General features: G+C 45.0%; 1 protein-coding gene across 1 annotated transcript in view; it reads left to right on the top strand.

Annotated features, from left to right (window-relative positions):
• The window catches only part of UST (uronyl 2-sulfotransferase), a 312,517-nt gene that overhangs the window by 118,968 nt on the left and 171,913 nt on the right, over positions 1-21,636 (top strand). The window contains exon 2 of the mRNA XM_051836817.2: positions 5,477-5,520. Within this exon, the coding sequence (XP_051692777.1) occupies positions 5,477-5,520 (44 nt within the window). The remainder of the gene's footprint in view (positions 1-5,476; positions 5,521-21,636) is intronic.

Raw genomic sequence — 21,636 nt, 5'->3', positions numbered from 1 at the left:
AGAAGACTACTGTCTTTCTTTCTTTCTTTCTTTCTTTTTAAGATTATTATTTATTTGAGAGGTAGAATTACAGACAGTGAGAGGGAGAGACAGAGAGAGAGAGGTCTTCCATCCACTGGTTCACTCCCCAAATGGCCACTACGGATGGAGCTGGGTCAATCCAAAGCCAGGAGTCAGGAGCTTCTTCCGGGTCTCCCACACAGATGCAGGGGCCCAAGTGCTTGGGCCATCTCTGCTGCTTTCCTAGGCTACAGCAGAGAGCTGGATTGGAAGAACAGCCAGGACTTAAACTGGCACCCATATGGCACTGCCCGCAGAGGATTAACCTACTGCGCCAAAGTGCCGCCCCTATATTTCTTTCTTTTTAAACAAGATTTATTTATTTGAAAGGCAGAGTGATACGCAAAGGGAGGGACGGGGTGGAAGGGAGGGAGGGAGGGAGGAATGGAAAGATGTCTGCAATAGCCAGAGCTGGCACGTTGAAGCCAGAGACCAGAAACTCCATCTTGATCTTCCTTGTGGGTAGCTTGGGACCACACACTTGAGCCATTCTTTCCCAGGGTGCATTGCAGGATGCCAGATCAGAAACAGAAATGCTGGGGGTGTCCAGTCTGGGACACAAGTGTCTCAAGCTGTGGCTTAACTTTCTGAGCCGCAATACCCAATCTGATACTGTATTTCTGGATCCTCAAAGGAAGGACTTGAGATAGGACAAGGAGGCTCGAATCACAATGCTAAGGGTTCAGCTTGCTTTCTGGAAAGAGGAGAAGGATGTGCCTGTAGCGTTCTCTGTGCTGCCTCTTGGGAGGCTGCAGTCTGAATCTGCAGTGCCTAGGGTGGAGATACACAGGTACGTGGAGGGGGCCGCGGGTGAGGGCGGGTGTCCGGGCCACCACCCACTGCCATCCCTCCGGTACCTTTTCTTCCTTTTCCTGGTTTTAGATCTTGAGCTGTGCTCAAAGGCTGGGAGGGCTTGGCTCTGATTTTGCCCACCACTTACCATCTCCAGAATCCTCCACAAGGCCCAGCAGCCAGCGCTTCTTTGCTGCATGGAAGCCGACTCAGGACAGCCCCTCTGGATAGCAGTGTTCACCCTTTGACCTCCACAGGGAATACGTTCCCAACTCTAGTTGCAGAAATTGTGTCAGTTGCGTTGACTTTGCACCGTGAAAGCATCAAGTCCTAGGATGAAAAGCTGTACCTAAATCCCGAGTGATAACAGTTGTGCCCTAGAAATGAGAAACTGGCTGTCTGCAGCTGATGGAACACCCTGTGTCCAGGTAGCTGCTTGCTCTTTTCAGAACCTGTTACCAGGGTGAGGCCCGTACAGCCTCTGGGCTTTGATAACTGTTGACAGCAATGTGGGGAACTGCTGGTGAGATTACGGCACCCAGGGTCCAAGGGCCAGCAGTGGTGAGCCCTGTCCCTCCTGTGTGCAGAAAGAACTGTTAAGAGGGCTGACTCGTTCTCGCGCCATGGCATGTGATGGTGAGAGTCCTCTGTAAAGAAGGGAGCAGAGTGGAGGATGGAGGGAGAAGATGGTCAGAAAATAATGAATTATCTTAGAAGATCCTTGCATTTTCCAGAGCAAGAACTAATCAGAGCAGTCAAGCTACATGTGTGGGTTCCAGTTCTACACTGTTGTTAGTTGGCTGAGTGGCTTGGTGAGACGCTTAGCTTACTTCACCTGGTGGGATCCGTGCACTCTTCATGAAGCACCTGGCAAATCATTAGCGTTCAATAAAGGTTATGATGCAGGCCTCTGTGAACTTACTGGTTTCCAGGTCCTTCCACAGGGGAAGAGGTGCTCTGTAAGATTTCTGGTGTAGACAACAGGTTAACCCAGGATTTTACTCAGTAAGCAAACACTGAGTGCTTACTCTGTTCCAAGCTCCTTTCTAGGAACTGTAGCGATGGACAAGTTGGCAAGGAGCTTATATGCTAGTTGAAAAAGACAGTAAGAGAGTAAACCAATCAGTGAGCATACTATTTTATTTTTCAATTATGGATTGATTCATTTTGAAAGGCAGAGAGAGAGAATGAATAAGTGCTCCTTTCTGCTTGTTCACTTTCCGAATGCCGGCAAGGGCTGGAGCTGACAGCTAGTAACTCAATCCAGGTCTCCTGAGTGGGTGGCAGAAACTTGAGCCATCCTCTGCTTCCTCCCAGGGTCTACACTGATGGGCAACTGGAATCAGGAACCCAACCCACATGCTCCAGTGTGGGCTGTCAGCATCTTACCTACCATCTTACTCTCTAGGCCAGACACTCACCCCAGATGTGAACATCTGTAAGGAAGTGACTGAGCGGAGCCTGGATGAAGAGGGTGGGGAAGAGCTGTTCTGGAAGAGGAAAGAGCCAGCTCAATGAGCCTTGGTTGGCTGCCGGCTGATGTGTCCTGGAGCTCAGAGAGGAATGCTGTGGCCAGGGGAGGCTGGGTGGGAGGAAGGACCTACATTGTGTAGGTTCTTACAGACCATGTTGACTAGCATGTGCTTAGAGAAGCAGATGTGAAACAAAAGGCTGATCTGATCTGACTAGGTGAAGCGTGCACTAGTTTCCATATGGGTAGGGAAGAAAACTGCAATGAGTGAAGAGACCCAGGGGAGGTACAGAAGGCACAGGGGATGGTGAGAAGCGGTCAGCTTTGAGTGATATGTTGAAGACTGAGCCATCAGGACTTGTGATTTTGTTGGTTATGTACAGAGTAGGGAAGAGATGGATCAAGGGTGACTCTTGGGCTTTGACCTGAAAAGGGGACATGTTTGAGGGGAGGGACAAGTTGTGTAACCCAGTGAGGAAGACAGGGGAAGCAGAAGTTTGGAGGATGGAATTGGAGCAAATGAAGAGCTTCCTTTGGGACAGGCAAAGCAGGAGATGCCTGTAGACATCCTCTGGGCAGCAATTGGGCATCGAAATCATCCCTTTTAGAAAATTTTAGGATCTTGTTCTTATGGAAACTTTTATATTTTAGAAACATTTTGTTACTTGAGCCCTCTTTGGTCCTAGAGATTGATATGTGGAGGACACAGTGGAGGGTTTTGGGGGTTTCCCACACCCCCCCTGGAGAAGAGGCATTCCCACAATGAGCAGATGGAAATGCTGGCCCTCTACCAGCGACATGATGGTGGAATATTTCTGAACAGCTCTCCAGACCCAGGCAGCTCTTTCTCTGTGTTCTGTTACACCTGTCCTCTTTACTAAGTCTGATCTAGATCTTACATCCTGTCTAGGTGCATTCCTAGAGGAGTTCAGCATAGCAATTAAGATCTAACAAATTGTTAATCGTGTTTACATTTGAAAGGTTCCTGGAAAATAGTCCAATTATGAGCATGGAAAGTGAATGTCTTGTGTGCTAAACTTGAGTCCCATTTTCCCTTTGCCATCTACAAAAGGCTGGTGAGTACAGTCCTTGTGGACATGGAGTGGGTTATAAATCACAAACTGCAAAGAAAAGGGAATGGGTGATGACTCAGTGTGGAAAAACCTGTAAGCCAAACCCACTTATTTATTATGTTTGGATACATTTACTTAGTTGAACTGTCCCTGGCTTAAGCTCTGCTTCCCCATTTTATTCCAACTTCTTAAGTCACTTTTGCTCTCCACTGTCAAAAGCACCTTTCATCCACTCAAACTAGGACATTTATCTTGCCCCTTAATCTACTGCCCTCTATAAATATTCTTATGCTTCCAACATTTCCTGCCTTCAGTTCTATGAGGAAGTCTGGTCATCTTTACATCTGGGGAAAGGTGATTTCCTCTAGACTCAATGATCATTACTCATCTTGGATGGGTTCCTCAGATTGTATCAACTGCATTATTGGATACCCCCTCTGATCAGACATTGTCAGATGGTAACATCTGTAGTGTCTGGGTGCACACAAGCTGGAGATGGCAAGATGCAAGGTAGGCCTTTTAGAATGGCAGCTGCCTGGACATACCCTGGGAAAACTAGGCTTCCCTTCTCCCTGTGGTGTAACAGTTCTGTGACTGGTGACTGAGTTAGGGACTTTCTCCAGGTCTCCGTACAATGAGGACAATTCTAGCCCACCTCAGATATTCGAATTCGATGAATGAATATGAATACCTACAAAACACTTTTTAGATTATCTGGCACATAAAGGGAAATCTGAAGCTTCACTGCTTTCCGAATGCCTCCGAGTCTTTTATTCATTGGGAAACAATATCGTGCACCCTGGACGTTCACATGCAGTCGTGGCTGTCAGTGCAGACACATCAGGCTTCAGAAGTGGGCTCGATTGAAAAGCTGATGGAGAGGTGACACCTGCAAAGCAGTCTGCAGAAGTGGAGCACAGGGGGTTCTCATCATGTGCTTCCTGTGACCAGCTGTGTAGCATCGCTGGGGAGCTGGTTAGAAATGCAAATACTCAGAGATACTGAATCAGAACAGTGGGTCTGGGGCCAGGCATTCTGTGTTTGTAATGAACCTTTGTCCAGCTAATTCTGATGTAGACTGAAGTTGGAGAACTCATAGTGTAAGGTAAACTCTACAGACCAGTCAGTCCCTCCTTACCCTCAGGGTATACGTTCCAAGACCCCAGTGGATGCCTGAAACTGTAGCTAGTGTGGAACCCTATATAGATAGTATTTTTTTTCTCATACCAAAGATAAAGTTTAATTTATAAATTAGGTACAATAAGAGATTAACAGCACCAATGATAAACAATTTCAACAATTTACTTTTTCCTTCTTCACAATTTCAAGGATAGAAGATTCATTCTTATCATACATTTTAGCAAGTTGAGCGTATAATCTTTTTTTTTTATTTAGTCAAGAGCCTTCACCTTCATTTAACAAAAGCACTTTGCAGCTTCTCTTTGGCATATCTGGATTTCCAGCTTCACTATTGATACTGTGGGGCCATTATTAAACAAAATAAAGTAGCTTAAACATAGGGACTGCAATACAGTGACAGATGATTGAGAATTGACAACTACTAGATGACAAAAGGGTGAGTAGAGTATACAGCATGGACATGCTAGACAAAGGAATGATTCACTTCCCAGGTGAGAGAGCAGGACAGTGGGAGATTTCATCACCCTACTCAGAATGGCTCACAATTTAAAACTTATCAGTTGTTTACTTGTGGAAGTTTGCTTGTGATATTTTCAGAGTACGATTGGCTATAATAACTGACACTGTGGATAAGGAAAATGGCTGTAATGGGGGAGGAACAATGGCACATGTTTCTGTGTGTGTGTTTGTGTGCATACTTGTATGTGTGGAATGCAGCTGTTGAAACTGTCTGTGCATACTTGTATGTGTGGAATGCAGCTGTTGAAACTGTCGCCAAGCATGGTAATATCAGCAAAACCTGGCCAAACTGGTGATTCATGACCCATTCTTCTTTGGTACTGTTGTTGGAAAAGAGAAATCTCTATAATGCTTATTTTCAATGTTTTGCATTAAATTCCTTCAGGGTTTTAAAATTTCTTCTTCTTTTTTTTTTTTCTAGGAAATTCCACTTATTTGGATGACCATGGACCACCTCCTAGTAGGGTAAGACTTGCTTGGGATGTGAACCCCTTTTCCTTAACAGCTTCTGACTCAACTCCACCCAACTAGGTCCCTCCTGGCCTTGAATTGCTTACAAGAAAATAGTAGGTGGCAAATGTTAAATTAATCTTTGGCTTCTAATAAGGAGGAAGGGAAGATCATGAAGAGAGCCAGAGGGAGAAGTGCGAACGAGCTTCTGTTTCATTGGTAGCTGTAGTTACCCAGGTGCTGAGGCTATAGACTGGCTTCAGACCTGGGGTGGCTTCTCCTGTTTATTGCCACATTCACCTTGGTGTTGACACTGGCCCATGATGTGCTGCCCACACCCTGCTTCCCCATGTATTTGGGCTTTGGGATTAGACTTGCTTCTGTCCCAACTCCCCAAGCATAGCCACTGCCCTTTGAAAGCTGGCCTGGTCTGGCCATGCACCCACTTTCATTCTACCTAAGAACGGTTCTGCCTGGCTTTTTAACAATATTCCCTTAGTATATTTTCCCCACCACTGTCTATTTTCTTGAGATCAATAAAAACCAAATGCCAATGTAGTGAAAAGCAAGAAAACTAGAACCAATGATCATTGTACATGAGAAAATACATGTAATGCAATAGGATCTCCTTTATTTCCTAACTTGCATTCCTTGTAATTTTTTTTACAATACTTTTTTTATTCCCGGGAGGAAATGATGGTAGCAGTTGATTTCTACTTGGAAAGGGGAGAGGTTTATGCTTGGCAAAACGAAAAGTTGCTGATCCCATATCTATCACTTTCACTTTAAGATTTGTCTTACAGACCTATGAAATTCTAAAGTATAGATACCTGTGCTGCAACTCTCCTAGTACTTGGTGGTTTTCTTAGCTTTGGCCTTAGAAGGTGATGATGTGTGCAAAGGGTGGTTGTAAGAACATGGTAAGAAGGTCCCCAGCCACCAACTACAGGGGCTTTGGGGAAAATTTATCTCAGAGTCACTTTACAGCACCATGTTGACCATCATGAGCTTCACGGTAAGATGTTTCTAGATTCCACATTGGTTCTGCGATGTTCCAGCTGTGTGACATGGGACACTTCACTTAAAATTCTCATGTGCAGAGTGGGACTAAAATTATCAGCCACAACACAGGAGTCTGAATGGATTGATGAGCTGATGTATCATACGCACTCAGCACCCACATGATGAATATCGAATCAGTGGTGGCTGGTGGTTGCCAGACTTGGGCATCATTAAGATTGCGGATGAATGGTGTAGTAGCACTTGTCTGTCACACTTGATCTACCAGAGGCTTATTGAGTGCCTATGATACTGCAGGCACCAGAAACACAAAATGAACAACAAAAATAGTCCCTGTCCTAGAGAAGCAATGGAACGTAGGTGATTTTGTGCCATATGAGACTAAGAATCATGCTTAATTTGCCTCAGATCCTCATATCCTCATGTTAGCTTCAATGCACAAAGAGGCCCATCATAGTCATTCATTGAGTTTCATGGAATTAGACCGTGGAATCCAGAGCTGGCACCTGAATTAGGTCTCCTGGATCCCCTCCCAGGTTCTTTCCACTAGGCTGGTATTCTCAAGCTTCAGCTTGCATCAGAATTACCTAGAGGCATATTCAAGCACAGATTGCCGGGTCCTGTCCCCAGAGTGCCCAAAACTCAGTAGATTAGGGATAGGACCAGAGCATTTACTCCTACAAACCCGCATGTGATGCTGGTGCTGGGGGTCTGCAGACCACATCTGAGAAATGTTGCCCTAGAGGCCAGGACTCCAATGAAACCTGGTCCCTGGGCAGTTTTCCTGTGTTATTCTCACTGTAAATAGCCTACAGAGAGTGGGATAGCCTTGTGCATAAAGTATATTTGAATATTACGTTGTCTGGTGGTGAAAATGTACTTTCTTTGGCCATTGCCTACTCAGGAGGGAAAACGGGAGGAATGAGACACAAACAGCCTGGTAGATTCCATCACCCCTGTCTTCTCTTGTCTCCCACCGAAGACCCAGGGAAGCCCCCCCCTTCCTGTGCCCTGATGGCCATGAGCAGGGATTCGGTGGCCCTGTTGGTGGAACGTTTCAGCTATTTCCTGCCGTAGCTTCTTGGGAAATTCCTTTGGGTTCCAGGTTGCTAAACAGGGTTTTATTCTCTGGTGGGAAGACCCAGGCTAACCTGAAATGAACTTGTCTTTTTAAACTTCTTCCTTGGTAGCCAACCTGAGCCATCCCTTTAGTCTGCCTGCTGGCCTCACCATAGCTGAGGAGCCCAGCTAACCTGTCCAGCAGCATGGTAGGTGCTAGATTCCACGTCACTCTCTTTGCTCCCTGTTATGCTTCAACCTTGACCCCTGTAGTCTGATTTTCAGTACCATCTTGATTCATAAAAATGATCAGATTTGTATGAGATTATTTTACACCACTTGTAGAGTAAATCTGATTCCATCAAATCTTTTCCAAGTTTAAGTATTATGAATACAATCTCTTTGAATCAGCAGATGTTTACCTAATACAGATTCTATCAGGAGAACTGCATTCTCATTATCTGAAAGTGGAGGAGCCACACCGTCCTTGACTTTTTAAGCAGTGGGCATAGGAAGAAGAAGACGATAAAAAGGGTGAAGACAGTCCTGGTGCGCTGACATCACTCCATCCAAGGCTACGGCTTCTGGCAGGGGGAAGTGAATCCTGGAGGTCAGACTTTGGTCCTGTGAGCGTGCCCTGCGCTAGGGCCTTGGAGATTTGAGTCTGTAGACCACTGGCTTATCCAGAGGATAAGGACTCACACATGCTTGCCTCCAGGGTGAACCCCAACCTGGCAGGGGACAGCACCGCGGAGTCCAGAGCCATATTTTTCATGTTTGTTTAGCACTCAGAAATAACCTTCTGACGCCAAGACTGAAAGAGTTGTGATCTAGATAAAATAAGGTTTTAAACCCTGAAAATATACTGAGGTTACGGCGAGTTCTCATTTTATTAAAAGTTGAGTTCCACAAGTTTCACATTCCTCAAGTAATAGCCATTTAGGGAATAGGGTGTGCCACACAGCACAGACTGGAGCCCAGCCTTCGTTCTCTCCAGTGTTTTCCTAAGAAAAAACAAGTGCCTCTGGCTTCACCTTGTTTTTAAAATCCGGTTGGACCTTGCGGCTCACCTCAGTGTTTGAGCACAGTTGTTGTTGAAAGGTGGGTGTGAATGTTTTCCTGTGACCACCATGTTTTACTAGCACTGTGCCTGTGCACAAAACGCGGTTGCTCAAGGATCGAGCCCTGCAAAGAGGGAACATGTGGCTCCCTCGCAAGCAAATTAAAGATACTCTTGAGTCAACAACAGGTACAAAACAGAAAGCAGAGTGAGGTAGCGCTTTTTGTAAACTTGCATGTAGAAAGGTCTACAGAGAAAAGCCTTGGAAGAGCAATGATGTTTTTTCCAGGCAGTGAGATTTCAAGAGATGTTTTCTCTTTTCTTTATATTTTCTGTATAATCTGAGTTCATTAAAGTCATGCCTGCTCAATCAAGAGACCAGGAAAAGAAATTTCCCAGGATAAGAGAAGCTGAAGGAAGGCTGCAGGGTCCATAGCCCCCTGGGCAGCTTGAGCTCCGGGAGTCCGATGCTTTCTCTTTGTTCATGTCACCTGGGGACCGGGTGTGAGCCGCAGGCATCAGCAGCGATGACTGCAGTTGGCAATAAATAGGCTGTAGTTATCATTTCACGTATCTGACGGACCCAAACCCAATAAACAAGAAAAGCTGTTCTAAGCAACGCGAGGATAATAAAATCACTCTCCATAGTTGATGGATCTCTTTTCCTATGTGCTTAGCCCTATGCAAAGCACTTTGCATGCAAAATTTACTCTCTATAAAACTCTGTAAAAGAGGAAGTAATTTTTTAATCTTTATTTTACAGACGAGGGAACGTGGGTCTTGGAGAGTCCGACTAACTTGCCAAAGGTCTTAAATTCCAGCCCAGCTCAGGTCCGGGTGACTCCAGGGCCCATGAAGTAGACCATTTTCATTTTATTTCTGGAGTTTATACCATTAAGTAAGTTTTCGGATACAGTGATTAGTACTCCAAAGAAATTTCAACTCTCAGTGTACCCCAAAAAATAGTCCTCACCATTTACCATGTGGATCCATTGGACACTTGAACTTTTTTTAAACAATCTGTGGAATGTCTTCACTTCTAATTTCTCTGTGTCCTTCCACTCACCTTTGGATATATACCTGGCCTCGGCATTTGTCTGTTTTCAAATTTTATAAAAGTGAATTTTGGTGTACAAAAGTTGAAAAGAAAATTTGGGGGTACAAATGGTAAAAGGATACTCTTCCCACCTTGATCTAGCAAAACAGAGCGGTGCAGGTGCTTTTCACACAATCATCATTGGAGGAGGTCTTTCTTGACTGTGTATTTTCTTTTTGTCCTTAGAAATCTAATGTTTCCTCAGAGAATTGAGGCAGGATGTTGTATCCCAAGGCTGCACAGGCTGAGGTCTCACTTCCATGACCCAGCTCCCCCTCGTCAGTATCTTCAGGGCTGTTGTTTGTCCCTTTCATCTATAATTCTCCTCCTGCTTGTGAAGCCTCATTCCCAACTATTTTTCTTTGTCATTAGGCATAAATGAAAAATTTTAAAATTGCTGTTTTAGCGGGGGCCGGCGCCATGGCTCATGTGGTTAATTCTCCGCCTGTGGTGCCGGAATCCCATTAGGGCTCTGGGTTCTAGTCCCGGTTGAGGCACCGGTTCTGTCCTAGTCGCTCCTCTTCCAGGCCAGCTCTCTGCTGTGGCTGGGAGTGCAGTGGAGGATGGCCCAAGTGCTTGGGCCCTGCGCCCGCATGGGAGACCAGGAAGAGGCACCTGGCTCCTGGCTTCATATTGGCACAGCACCGGCCATAGCGGCCGTTGAGGGGTGAATCAATGGAGGGAAGACCTTTCTCTCTGTCTTTCTCACTGTCTATGACTGTACCTGTCAAAAAAAAAATAATCGCTATTCTAGCCAATGAAACTTAAAGCAAACTACAAAGAATGGTCTCTCCAGTCTTCTTTTACATCCCTAGGAAAGATTATGCAATACTTTGGACAATGGAATGAGAAATACAAAGGATGATGTAACAGTGACAGTTTATTTCATGAATGAATCATTTCTCCTGGGTGTACACTGTTCTGTAGTCGCCATAAGGCTTACAGAGTTATTTAAGTTTAAATTAATTAAAGACAAAATTCAGTCCCCCAGTTGCAATTGCCGCATTTCAAATTCCTTGTAGACTATGTGACTAATGGCTATTGTATTGAATGACATAGAATAGAACATTTTGATCATTGACAAAAATTCTATTAAATGACAGTGTTCTAAGCCATTGTGTTATTTGTACATTTTTTGCTGCTTTGGCCTTTTTTTAATATAGACTTAGGAATGACTGACCATAGTTAATGTGTAGTTATCCCCAGGATGATAAAATAGTAAAATGTTTCCAAAAAATAGAAAAACATACCACAAGAATTCTTTAATGGATCTTAGATGTTTTTAAAGAGGTTAATGGCCCCATATGGTGGTTGCCAGGTAGAATGAGAATTTTTTTGTTTTTAAAGATATTTATTTATTTATTTATCTACTTGAAAAGCAGACCAAGGGAAACCAAGAGTGAGAGTGAGAGAGAGAAATTGATCTTTTAGGGAGGTCAATCTTCCATCAGCTGTTTCACTTTCCAAATACCTGCAAAAGCTAGGGCTGGGCCAGGCCAAAACCTGGAGCCAGCAGTTCCATCTGGGTCTCCCATGTGCATGGCAAGGACTCAAGCACTTAGACCATCATTCACTACCTCCCAGGATGCATTAGCAGGAAGCTGGATCAGAAGCTAAGGAGCCGAGACTCGAACTGGCACTCCAATATGGGATGTGGTATCCCAAACAGCAGCTTAACCCGCTCTACCACAACACCCACTCCTGATATATCCTTAAGTCTAAGTGACCCCATACGGATAACCATGCATTCGCTGGAGCATGTACTATGCATCAGACATGTGCCCTGTGCCAGGTGCCATAGCTGTAAGACAGCAGAGGGCACAGTTCCTGACTTCAAGGAGCATAAAGTCCTGGGCGGGGCCAGGCTGGCAAACAGGTCCATACAAACTCCCAGTGTGCTGCTAGGTGCCAGGCGTGAGCAGCAGGAACAAGAGGAGCACAGGAGACAGCCTGAGCTCCTCTCAGGTTGAGAACCCTGAGTTGGGTTGGAGAGGAGAGAGAAACTAGCTCAGAGGGTCTGAGACAGAGGGGTGAGGAAAGATTGAAAAGCCATTTGTGGGACATGGAGGCAGGAGCTACTTTGAGCAGTTTCACTCGAACAGGAAAGAGGAAAGATGCTAGCCCAGGAGGCACGGATCATATTGACATTAATATTTAGTAGGAAAAACCCTATCGTAGGAAAGGAATGATAAGTTGCAAATTCATTGTTGGCTGGGGTTATGGCTGAATTCTGCCCCCACAAGAGAGATGTAGATGCCTGACCCAGAGCCTGTGAATGAAGTCTTATTGGTTAATAGGCTTCTTGCAGCCACAGTGAAAACAGGATCATCTTGAAGTGTGTGTGTGTGTGTGTGTGTGTGACCCTAATCCAGTGTGACTGCTGTCTTCATAAGAGCAGGGGAATTTGGCCGGCGCCGTGGCTCACTAGGCTAATCCTCCGCCTTGCGGCGCCGGCACACCGGGTTCTAGTCCCGGTCGGGACGCTGGGTTCTGTCCCGGTTGCCCCACTTCCAGGCTAGCTCTCTGCTGTGGCAAGGGAGTGCAGTGGAGGATGGCCCAAGTGCTTGGGCCCTGCACCCCATGGGAGACCAGGAGAAGTACCTGGCTCCTGCCATCGGATCAGCGCGGTGCGCCGGCCACAGCACACTGGCCGCGGCGGCCATTGGAGGGTGAACCAATGGCAAAGGAAGACCTTTCTCTCTGTCTCTCTCTCTCTCTCACTGTCCACTCTGCCTGTGGGGGGAAAAAAAAAGAGCAGGGGAATTTGAACAGGCACAAGGCCATGTGATGACAGAGGCAGATTGGTGTTCTGCTGCCACATGCCAAGGTACACCAAGGCTTGGTGCCAGAATCTATGGGAGAGGCATGGAGCAGAGTCTCTCTCTGAGCCTCCGGGAAGGAGCCAGCCCTGTACACACCTTGATTTCAGGCTCCAGGTCTCCTGACGTAGGACAGAACAATTTTGTGTCATTGGGAGCCACCCATTCATGGTGCATTACTGCAGTCACCCTGGGAAATAATACACATGGGTTGGAGTTTATTATCTTCACTAGCCAGGATAATACGGAGTGTTGTGCCCATGAGGCATGATGTGGCTTCATTTAATAAACTTTGAAACTGTCCTTAGACCTATGATTAGGATAATGTAAGTGCATGTTTGTGTTTTTCCATCTTTCCACACCAGCCAGATCTGTTTCCCAGTCTCCACTTTCACTTTCCCTCCTGATTCTCATGTCTTCAGCAACTCCCAGCATCCTCTGCAATTTCGTATATTTAAAATTCACTTTTACTGTTCCAGTTGAGTTACTTTATGTGCAAAAACCAGATGACGTCATATTTTTTCTCTGACAAGGATGTCAGTGACAATTTATTTAAGAGAAAGTTACTGGGCCGGTGCCGCGGCTCACTAGGCTAATCCTCCGCCTTGCGGCGCCAGCACACCGGGTTCTAGTCCTGGTCGGGGCACCGGATTCTGTCCCGGTTGCCCCTCTTCCAGGCCAGCTCTCTGCTGTGGCCAGGGAGTGCAGTGGAGGATGGCCCAAGTGCTTGGGCCCTGCACCCCATGGGAGACCAGGAGAAGTACCTGGCTCCTGCCATCGGATCAGCGCGGTGCGCCGGCCACAGCGCAGCGGCCATTGGAGGGTGAACCAATGGCAAAGGAAGACCTTTCTCTCTGTCTCTCTCTCTCTCTCACTGTCCACTCTGCCTGTCAAAAAATAAAAATAAAAAAAGATAAAAAAAGAGAAAGTTACTAAAGTGAGGTGCCCTATTGCCCCAGGAAGAGAGAGCCACAAAACAAAAAACCTACTATCATAGTTCATTGCCTTTCTTTTAAGATTTTATTTATTTGAGAGGTAGAGTTACAGAGAGAGGGAGAGACAAAGTTCTTCCATCCATTGGTTCACTCTCCAAATGACCACAACAGCTGGAGCTGGGCCGATTCAAAGCCAGGAGCCAGGAGCTTTTTCCAGGTCTTCCACATGGGTGCAGGGACTCAAGCACTTGGGCCATCTTCCACAGCTTTCCCAGGCCATAGTAGAGAGCTGGATTGGAAGAGAAGCAGCCGGGACATGAAGCAGCACCCATATGGGATGCTGATGCCACAGGCAGAGGCTTAGCCTACTATGCCATAGTGCTAGCCTCAAGTTCATTGCCTTTAAAGAAATACCAGGGTCCTTCAGAATGCTTGTGGGAAAAAAATGCCAATTAAAAGAAAAGTTTATTTTGATGTAAATAAAATCCACTCAGTTTTTCCATAATACACTCTTCCCATGAACTTTTTGAAGGCCTTTCTAATGGCCCCATATTTTTTCAAAAAAAGATGTAATTATCTATTTGAAAAGCATAGTTACACAGAGAGAGGGAGAAGGGAAGGGAGAGAGAGAGAGAGAGAGAGAGAGAGAGAGAGAGAGAGAGAATGCTTCCATCTACTGGTTCACTCCCATATGGCTGCACAGCCAGGGCTGAGCCAGTCTGAAGCCAGGGCAAGAGCTTCTTCCAGGTCTCCCATATGGATGGCAGGGGCCTAAGCGCTTTGGCCATTGTTCGTGCTTTTCCCAGGCCATTAGCGGGGAGCTGGATCAAAAGTGGAGCAGCCTGACTCGAACCGGCACTCATTTGGGATGCTGGCATTGCAGGTGGTGGCTTTACCCACTATGCCACAAGGCCAGCCCTTTATATCCTCATTTCCACAGAAGATTTCTCAGCCAAACTTTTAACAGCACTACCATTGAGTTCATAAGAAACACTGCATTTCTGTTTCTCTTTTTGTTTTTCCCTTTTGACAACTTCTTTAAATTTGACAACCCTGTTAGCTGAAAAAATTTTAGCATTCTGTAATAGAGAAACCAGTATTTCCATTCCTTGGTTTGAGCCTAAAAAGAACCCAAACATCTCGTCAGCATAGCAGGTGATTTGCTTTGTGGAAGGTATTAGGAATGCAATTACTTTCAGATGTCTGGGCTATGCATCTGTCATGTTGGAGATCTAAAATCCCCATTTCACTGAGGTCAGGAATACTGGATTTTACGTGCATAAATGGATCCTTTGGTCAGAGTCACTGTCTACTTGGAAGAGTAGGGCTTGGATTCAAGGGAAAAATGAATTTCTGATCTCTCTCTCCTAACACCTCAAGACCTATACTTTTAGGGTACGGACGTGGCCAACACCTTGTTTTCCTTCTATCTCTGAGGACTTGCACAAAACAAATAAGTCTTCGGCCCAGAACTGGGTTGTGGGTAGTGCTGCCCTGTGTAGCATGCTTGCAATACTGCTGCTAAAAGGGCCCTCCTGGCCTCATGGTTCCTTCTGGTCCTGCCATGAGTGACCTCTGATGGATACCTTCTCATTTTTTATGTAATCCTTAGAGTTAATCCTTATAGTTATTTTTAAATTAGGAATCATTCCAAACCCAAAAAATTAGTGGGACTAATAAACGCACCCCCACTCTGTGCACTCCAAGTCGTCACCCTCGGATTTGAAACACAGATGCTTCTTCCTGACTTTCATTTTCATTCTTGCTGCCCAGGAGCTGAGGAGCTCAGGTTTTGGATTCAGATGTTGGTTCAGATCCCAGCTATGTGACTTGTTACCCTAAGTACTTCCTCTTTGAGTTTCAATTTTCTGTTGCTGAAAGGGTCGTAATGCCCCCTTATTAGGATTGTGAGGTTTAAATGGGGTAACTGGAAAGCACTTGTCATGATGCCAGGCACAGAGGCGGCCCCCAGCAGTAGGTCCTGTACTGTGGTATGGTTTCCTTTTTACAGCTTTTTTTTTTTTAACAGATTCTGGTAATTCAATTTACTATAACCTTCACGTATGCCTTGCTCCCAACACTTCACATCCCTACCCTGTTTTCTTTGGATTTTTAAAAGCAATTGCATGCCAGTTGGCATACAGAAACCATCTCTATGTATAAGAATGTTGAGATCCTGTGGTTCTCCCCACTTCCCTTTTTTTATTTTTTTCCATTGGTTTGGGGTAGTTCAGCACTCGAAGCAAGGCCCTCAATCCCCTGCCATTTCATTTTTCTTAAGCTCTTATTGTTCTCTGTGTCCAAACCTGACTTTACTCAAAGTCCTTTTCAAAAAAGACTACAGAATGAAGCTGCTTTTCATTTTATGGAAGAATCAATTGCACTGGGTAATAGGTTTGTGTTTAATGATTCATGATAAATATATTAGGTTCAGAGAAAGAGAGAAATAGCTAGACAGAATGAGTCTGGGAGTTAGGAATCAGTTTCACTCTGATGAGCATGACCTTGAAGGAATCTCTTCCACCTTCTCATTTTATTTTTTGACCATGACAAATAATGGGAAAATTAATGACTTGCATATTTTACTTTTAAATAATTCTAAGAGCTTCTCTTTGCCCAGTGCGTGCTATGAAGAATGTTGTTTTTTGGTATTTTGTTTGAGATGGGGGCATTATCAGCTTAGAAGGAAAAAGAATCTGCAAAAAGGAAACAGATCCACCTTACATAATAGGGTTACAGTTTCTTATCCCAAAATTGCCTGTGTTCTTGCTCCACTCGTACTTCATAGCCATCACAGCTCTTAAACGTTTACCGCACAAGTGCTTGACCCAGCTAAGCTGCCCTCTGAGATTCAACTTTCAGTAGAGATCTGTGTCCAAGTTCAGAGAAAACTTCTAAATTTATCAATTTTATGAGCATGTAATGTGTCCACCACTTCCCCAGAAGAACATGACGAATCCATTTCCGCCTCAACAGTTGTTTTTTTTTTAGACACATCTTCCACTCTGTCTTTATTATTATTTTTAAAAAATTCCGCGAAGCCACAGGTTTAAAAATATGTGGTTTATGTAATTGTTCTTTTAGTATCGTCCCCACCCCACTCCCCAAGGGCCAGTTATCGTTGATAAGATGTTTTCCAAACCAGCACCAGTTGCAATCATCAACTCACTGGTGGTTGGGGTTGAGCTGCCTTTAACAAAAACCAAGGGCTTTAAAAGAAGCATGAAGTTTTAAAAATGCACATTGTTGTTGCAAAGCACATTTAATCAAGAAATTGCTTCAGTAAATTCAGAAAAACCCATGCCACCATTGTTTGGCAGAGTGACAGTCGCCTCAGGGATGCAAAGTTGCAGTAATTTAATTATCATAGCACCCCTGATAGAGTTACTCAATCCTTTCCTTGTTTGTTTTATTTCTTCCTTGACCTTCTGATCAATATGTTTTGTTTTAAAGATTATACACACTCCTCTGTTTTCATTTGGAAAGTGCAGAGCACTACAAAGTAGTTCACCTATAATATTATCGCATAGACAAACAAAATGAACAGCTCTTCCCAATCCTGTGCAGTGTTTATTGTCCAGACAGCATATTAAGCCTTTGTGTCTCACTGGTTGCTGATATTTTGCCAGGCGTATGTTTAGTCAAAGCCCCAGCTGCACAGATTGTAAGGAACCCCATGGATCCTAGGCGGTGTGTGTAAAACGATGGTTCCTGACCACAGCCCTCCTTGTCACTTCCTGCTCCTCAGGAACAGTCACTCAGTACTCCTTCTGATTCTTCGCTGTTAAATCTCATGTCTCCGGATGAGCTGCTTTTGTTGCCATTTCTTGATTCTACACACGGGTGTGTTCCAGGGTGTCAGCTTCAGGGAGACAGGGTTTAGCTCTATAGCTGCAGCCCACCCATCCCCACTGCACCCAGGAATCTCTCATCACTCCCTTGTCATCCTAACCTGAATGTATTACTGGGACTATTCAGTGTTTTTATTATTATTATTACTTAAAAACATTTTTATCAGAAATTTTACATATTTTACATATCTATGGAGTACCATTTAATATTTCAATGCATATATATATATATACATTATCAGGGTAAATATATCCTTCTCTTCAAAATTTAGTATTTCTTTATGGTACAAAATTCTAAATCCTATCTTCTAGGTTTTGTTATTAGGAAAATTTTAAAAACCATTACATTAACATTCATATAGTCACCCTAATGTGCTATAGAACCCCAGAATTTTTTTAAAGAATTTTTTTTGAAAGACAGCGTTACAAAGAGAGGGAGAGAGAGAGAGAGAGAGAGAGAGAGAGAGAGAGAGAGAATGTCTTCCATTCACTGGTTCACTCCCCAAATGGTTGAAATGGCTGGAGCTGGGTTGATCCAAAGCCAGGAGCCAAGAGCTTCCTCCAGGTCTCCCATGTGGGTGCAGGGGCCCAAGGACTTGGGGCCATCCTCCACTGCTTTCCCAGGTACATTAGCAGGCAGCTGATTTGGAAGTGGAGCAGCCAGGACTCAAACCAGCACCCACATGGGATGCCAGCACTGCAGGCTGGTTTTTAACCTGCTGTGCCACTGGCCCCAGAACTACTACTACTACTACTACTACTTTTTAAAGATTTATTTATTTATTGGAGAGGCATAGTTACAAACAGAGACAGAGGTCTTACGACTTCTGGTTCACACTCCAAATGGCCACAATGGCTGGAACTGGGCCGATCCAAAGCCAGGAGCCAGGAGCTTTCTACAGGTCTCCCATGTGGATGCAGGGGCCCAAGCACTTGGCCCATCTTCCACTGCTTTTCCCGGCCATTAGCAGGAAGCTGGATTGGAAGTGGAGCAGCCAGGATTTGAATCAGCACCCATATGGGATGCCAACCCCACAGGTAGAGGCTAAACCTACTATGCCACAACACTGCCCCCACCTCCCCAGAACTTCTTATGCCTATTGAGCTAACTCAGTACCCATTAATCAACCTTTCCCCATCCCTCTCATCTCCCCTCCCTACTCAGCCTCTGCTTGGCACCATTATGCTTTTAACTTCCATGGAGTCACCTTTATGTAGACTTCACATATGAGTGAGAACACGTGTTACTTGTCTTTCTGTGATTGTCTTGTTTTATTTAACATAATGACCTTCTGTCCCATCCAGGTGGTTGTTAATGACAAGATTTCATCCTTTGTATGGCCATTAGTTCATTGTGTAGATGTACCACGTCTTCTTTATGCGTTCAGCAGCGGATGGACGCTTAGGTTGTTTGTGTTTGTTGCCTGTTATGAGTGGTGCTACAATAAACATGGGAAGATGTCTCTGGCAGACTGATTTCACTTTCTGTGGATGTAGTCTCAGTAGCAGGATTGTTAGATCATATGGTTATTCTGACTCTGGGTTTTGAAGAACCACCATGCAGGTTTTCACAGTGGTTTATTGATTTATATTTCCACCAACAGTGTTAGGAGGGTTCCTTTTTTCTCATCAGCACTTGTTATCTTTTGTCTTTCTGATTAGCGGTGAATCTAACTGGAGTGAGGAGATACCTCACTGTGGTTTCAAGAAATGTCTTTTTAGATCTAGTGCCCATTTTTCAGTTAGGGTTATTTGGAGGGGAGGCTGTTTTTTTTTGAGTTCCTTAACCTAATCTAGCGATGCACCTCTTGGCAGCTGGATGACTTGCAGGTGTCTGCTCCCATGCCCTAGGCTGTCTCTTCCCTCTGTGGATGGTGTTCCTTTGCTGTACAGAAGCTTTTAGTTCAATAAGATCCCATTTGTCTGCTTTGCTTTTGTTTCCTGTGCTCTTGAGGTCTGGTTAAAAAAAAATCCTTGCAGCGTCCTGAAGCATTTCCGTTATGTTTTTTTCTAGCAGTTTCAGGTCTTACCCAGCGTTTTACTGGTGAGGCTAGGTGAATAATACCAGCAACTGAGCCACGGTGGTTACCATTTCCTTTCCTGCCCAGTTTTTACTTTTCTTTATAACAAATAGTTGCCTTGTTTTGTAAATTCAGTGATGTACTTTTCCATGATCTCCAGCTAACCTTCATGCTCTGCTGTGGTGGCGTGAGTCTCCTCTCGGTATCTTCACGCAGACCAGGCATCAGATCAGTGTTGGGCTGAGGGCGCCTGAGGCCTTCACACCTGCTGCCGTTTAGACGGGCGGCCCCCCCTCCGCCCTCCACGCAGGCGTGTCTCCAGGTCACTCTTCATTTTCTGCTATGTTAGCTCCCACTCCCTGCCACAAGCCCAGTGGCTTACAACAACATGTATTGATTATCGTATAATTCTGGAGGTCCCCAGGAAGTCTGGCACAGGTGTCGCAGGCTCCAGGGGAGAATTTATTCCTTGACTTTCCTATCTTCTGGAAGCCACTTCTTTTCCTTGGCCCTTGCCCCCTTTCTCTTCAAAGCTGGTGTTGTTGCACCTTCAACTCTCCCCTGACTCTCCTCTCTCCTTCCACTTACAAAGACCCTTGCGATTATTTGGGGCCCAACTGGCAAGTCCAGGATCACCTCCCTTGTCATCACTGAATCGTATCTGCAAAGTCTCTTTGGCAGCATTCTGGAGCTTAGACCTGGACATCTGTTGGAGGCCATGCTTTTGCCTTGTGCCCAGCATTTCCTCTTTCCTCAGCCTCCAGTAGCTTCCTGAGGAAAAATTGCCTGGAATAGCCATTGTCTGAAATGTTACATGTCTAAAAATGTCTTTATTTCGCCCTTGATTGATGGCTTGACAGGATTTAGAATTCCAGATTGGAACTCTGTTAATCGTAATAGGCTAGCGTGAAGCAATTATCATAAACTCTGAAATGTCAGTGACTTCACACATCGGGTTTATTTCTTGATTAAAAGAGGGTAGTTCTGGAAGTTTATGGAAAAAATAAAATGAAAATTCAAGTTATTTTCATGTAAAAAATTAAATTCTGTGTATAGTTTTTTTTTCATAATGCACATTTTCCACACACTTTTTGAACTTTTAATTTCATTTCCTATACACTTTTAACATTTTATTTATTTATCTGAGAGGCAGAAAGAGTATGAGAAAGAATGAGAGAGCTCCCATCCTCTGATTTATTCTCAAAAGCCTACCACCACTGGGGCTGGGCTGGGCTGAAGCCAGATGCCCAGAATTCATTCTAGAACTTCCATGTGAGTGGCAAGAATTTAGTCACTTGAGCCATCACTGCTACGTCCTAGGGTCAGCCTTAACAGGAAGCTGGACCCTGGCGTGGCGACTTGAACTCAGGCGCTCCATGACAGGGTACGGGTGTCTTAACTGGTAGGCTAACTTCCTGCCCCTCCATGAACTTGCTCAAGTACTCTCCGATTAGAACTCATGTGGGTCCAGTGGCTCTTAGGGAGCTACCTTTATAAGCTAGTTCAGAATCAGGCTATCACTATCTTGTGGCTTCACCATGTCAACACAGGGCCTCCATGTCTCTGTGGTCGGATGGAGAGGAGCTAGATGGGCATGTCAAGACTTATCTATCATTCCTTCAGCCTAGGAGTGATCTGTGTCACTTCTGTGAGCAGTCTGTTGTCCAGACCTGGTCACAAGGTCTTGCTCGCCTGCAAGGAGCCGGGAAGTAGAATGCATGAGTACCTGAGCCTCAGATGTCTCTGTCACAGAGCAATTTCCCTTGGGAATGTCAAGGTGGTTGTCCATTTTATTGTAGCATCCAGTATTTCTGTTGAGAAGACTAATGCTTGACTGTCTAGCTGAAAATCTAATTAGTCTCTATGGAAGCTGCTTATTTTATTTTTTAAATGTTTATTTGTTTATTTGAAAGTCAGAGTTACAGAGAGAGACAGAGAGGGAAAGAGAGAGAGGGAGATCTTCCATCACTGGGTCACTCCCTAGATGTCCTTAACTGCCAGGACTGGGCCAGGCTGGAGCCAGGAGTCTCATCTGAGTTTCTCATGTGGGTGGCAGGGGCCCAAGTACCTGGGCCACCTTCTGCTGCTTTTCCTCTGCCATTAGCAAGGAGCTGGATCAGAAATAGAGCAGCCAGGACATGAACCAGTGTCCTTATGGGATGCTGGCATCACAGACAGCAGCTTTAGCCGGCGCACCACAACACAGGCCCCAGTTCTTATCCTTACTGTCCTAAACTTTACAGTTTTGTGCCTAGTGTTTGTCAGTTTTC

Source organism: Oryctolagus cuniculus, chromosome 5 (genome assembly GCF_964237555.1).
Source record: "Oryctolagus cuniculus chromosome 5, mOryCun1.1, whole genome shotgun sequence".
Taxonomy (NCBI): Eukaryota; Metazoa; Chordata; class Mammalia; order Lagomorpha; family Leporidae; genus Oryctolagus; species Oryctolagus cuniculus.
The sequence above is the reverse complement of the archived record's forward strand: the minus strand, read 5'-3'. Positions and strand labels throughout refer to the sequence as shown.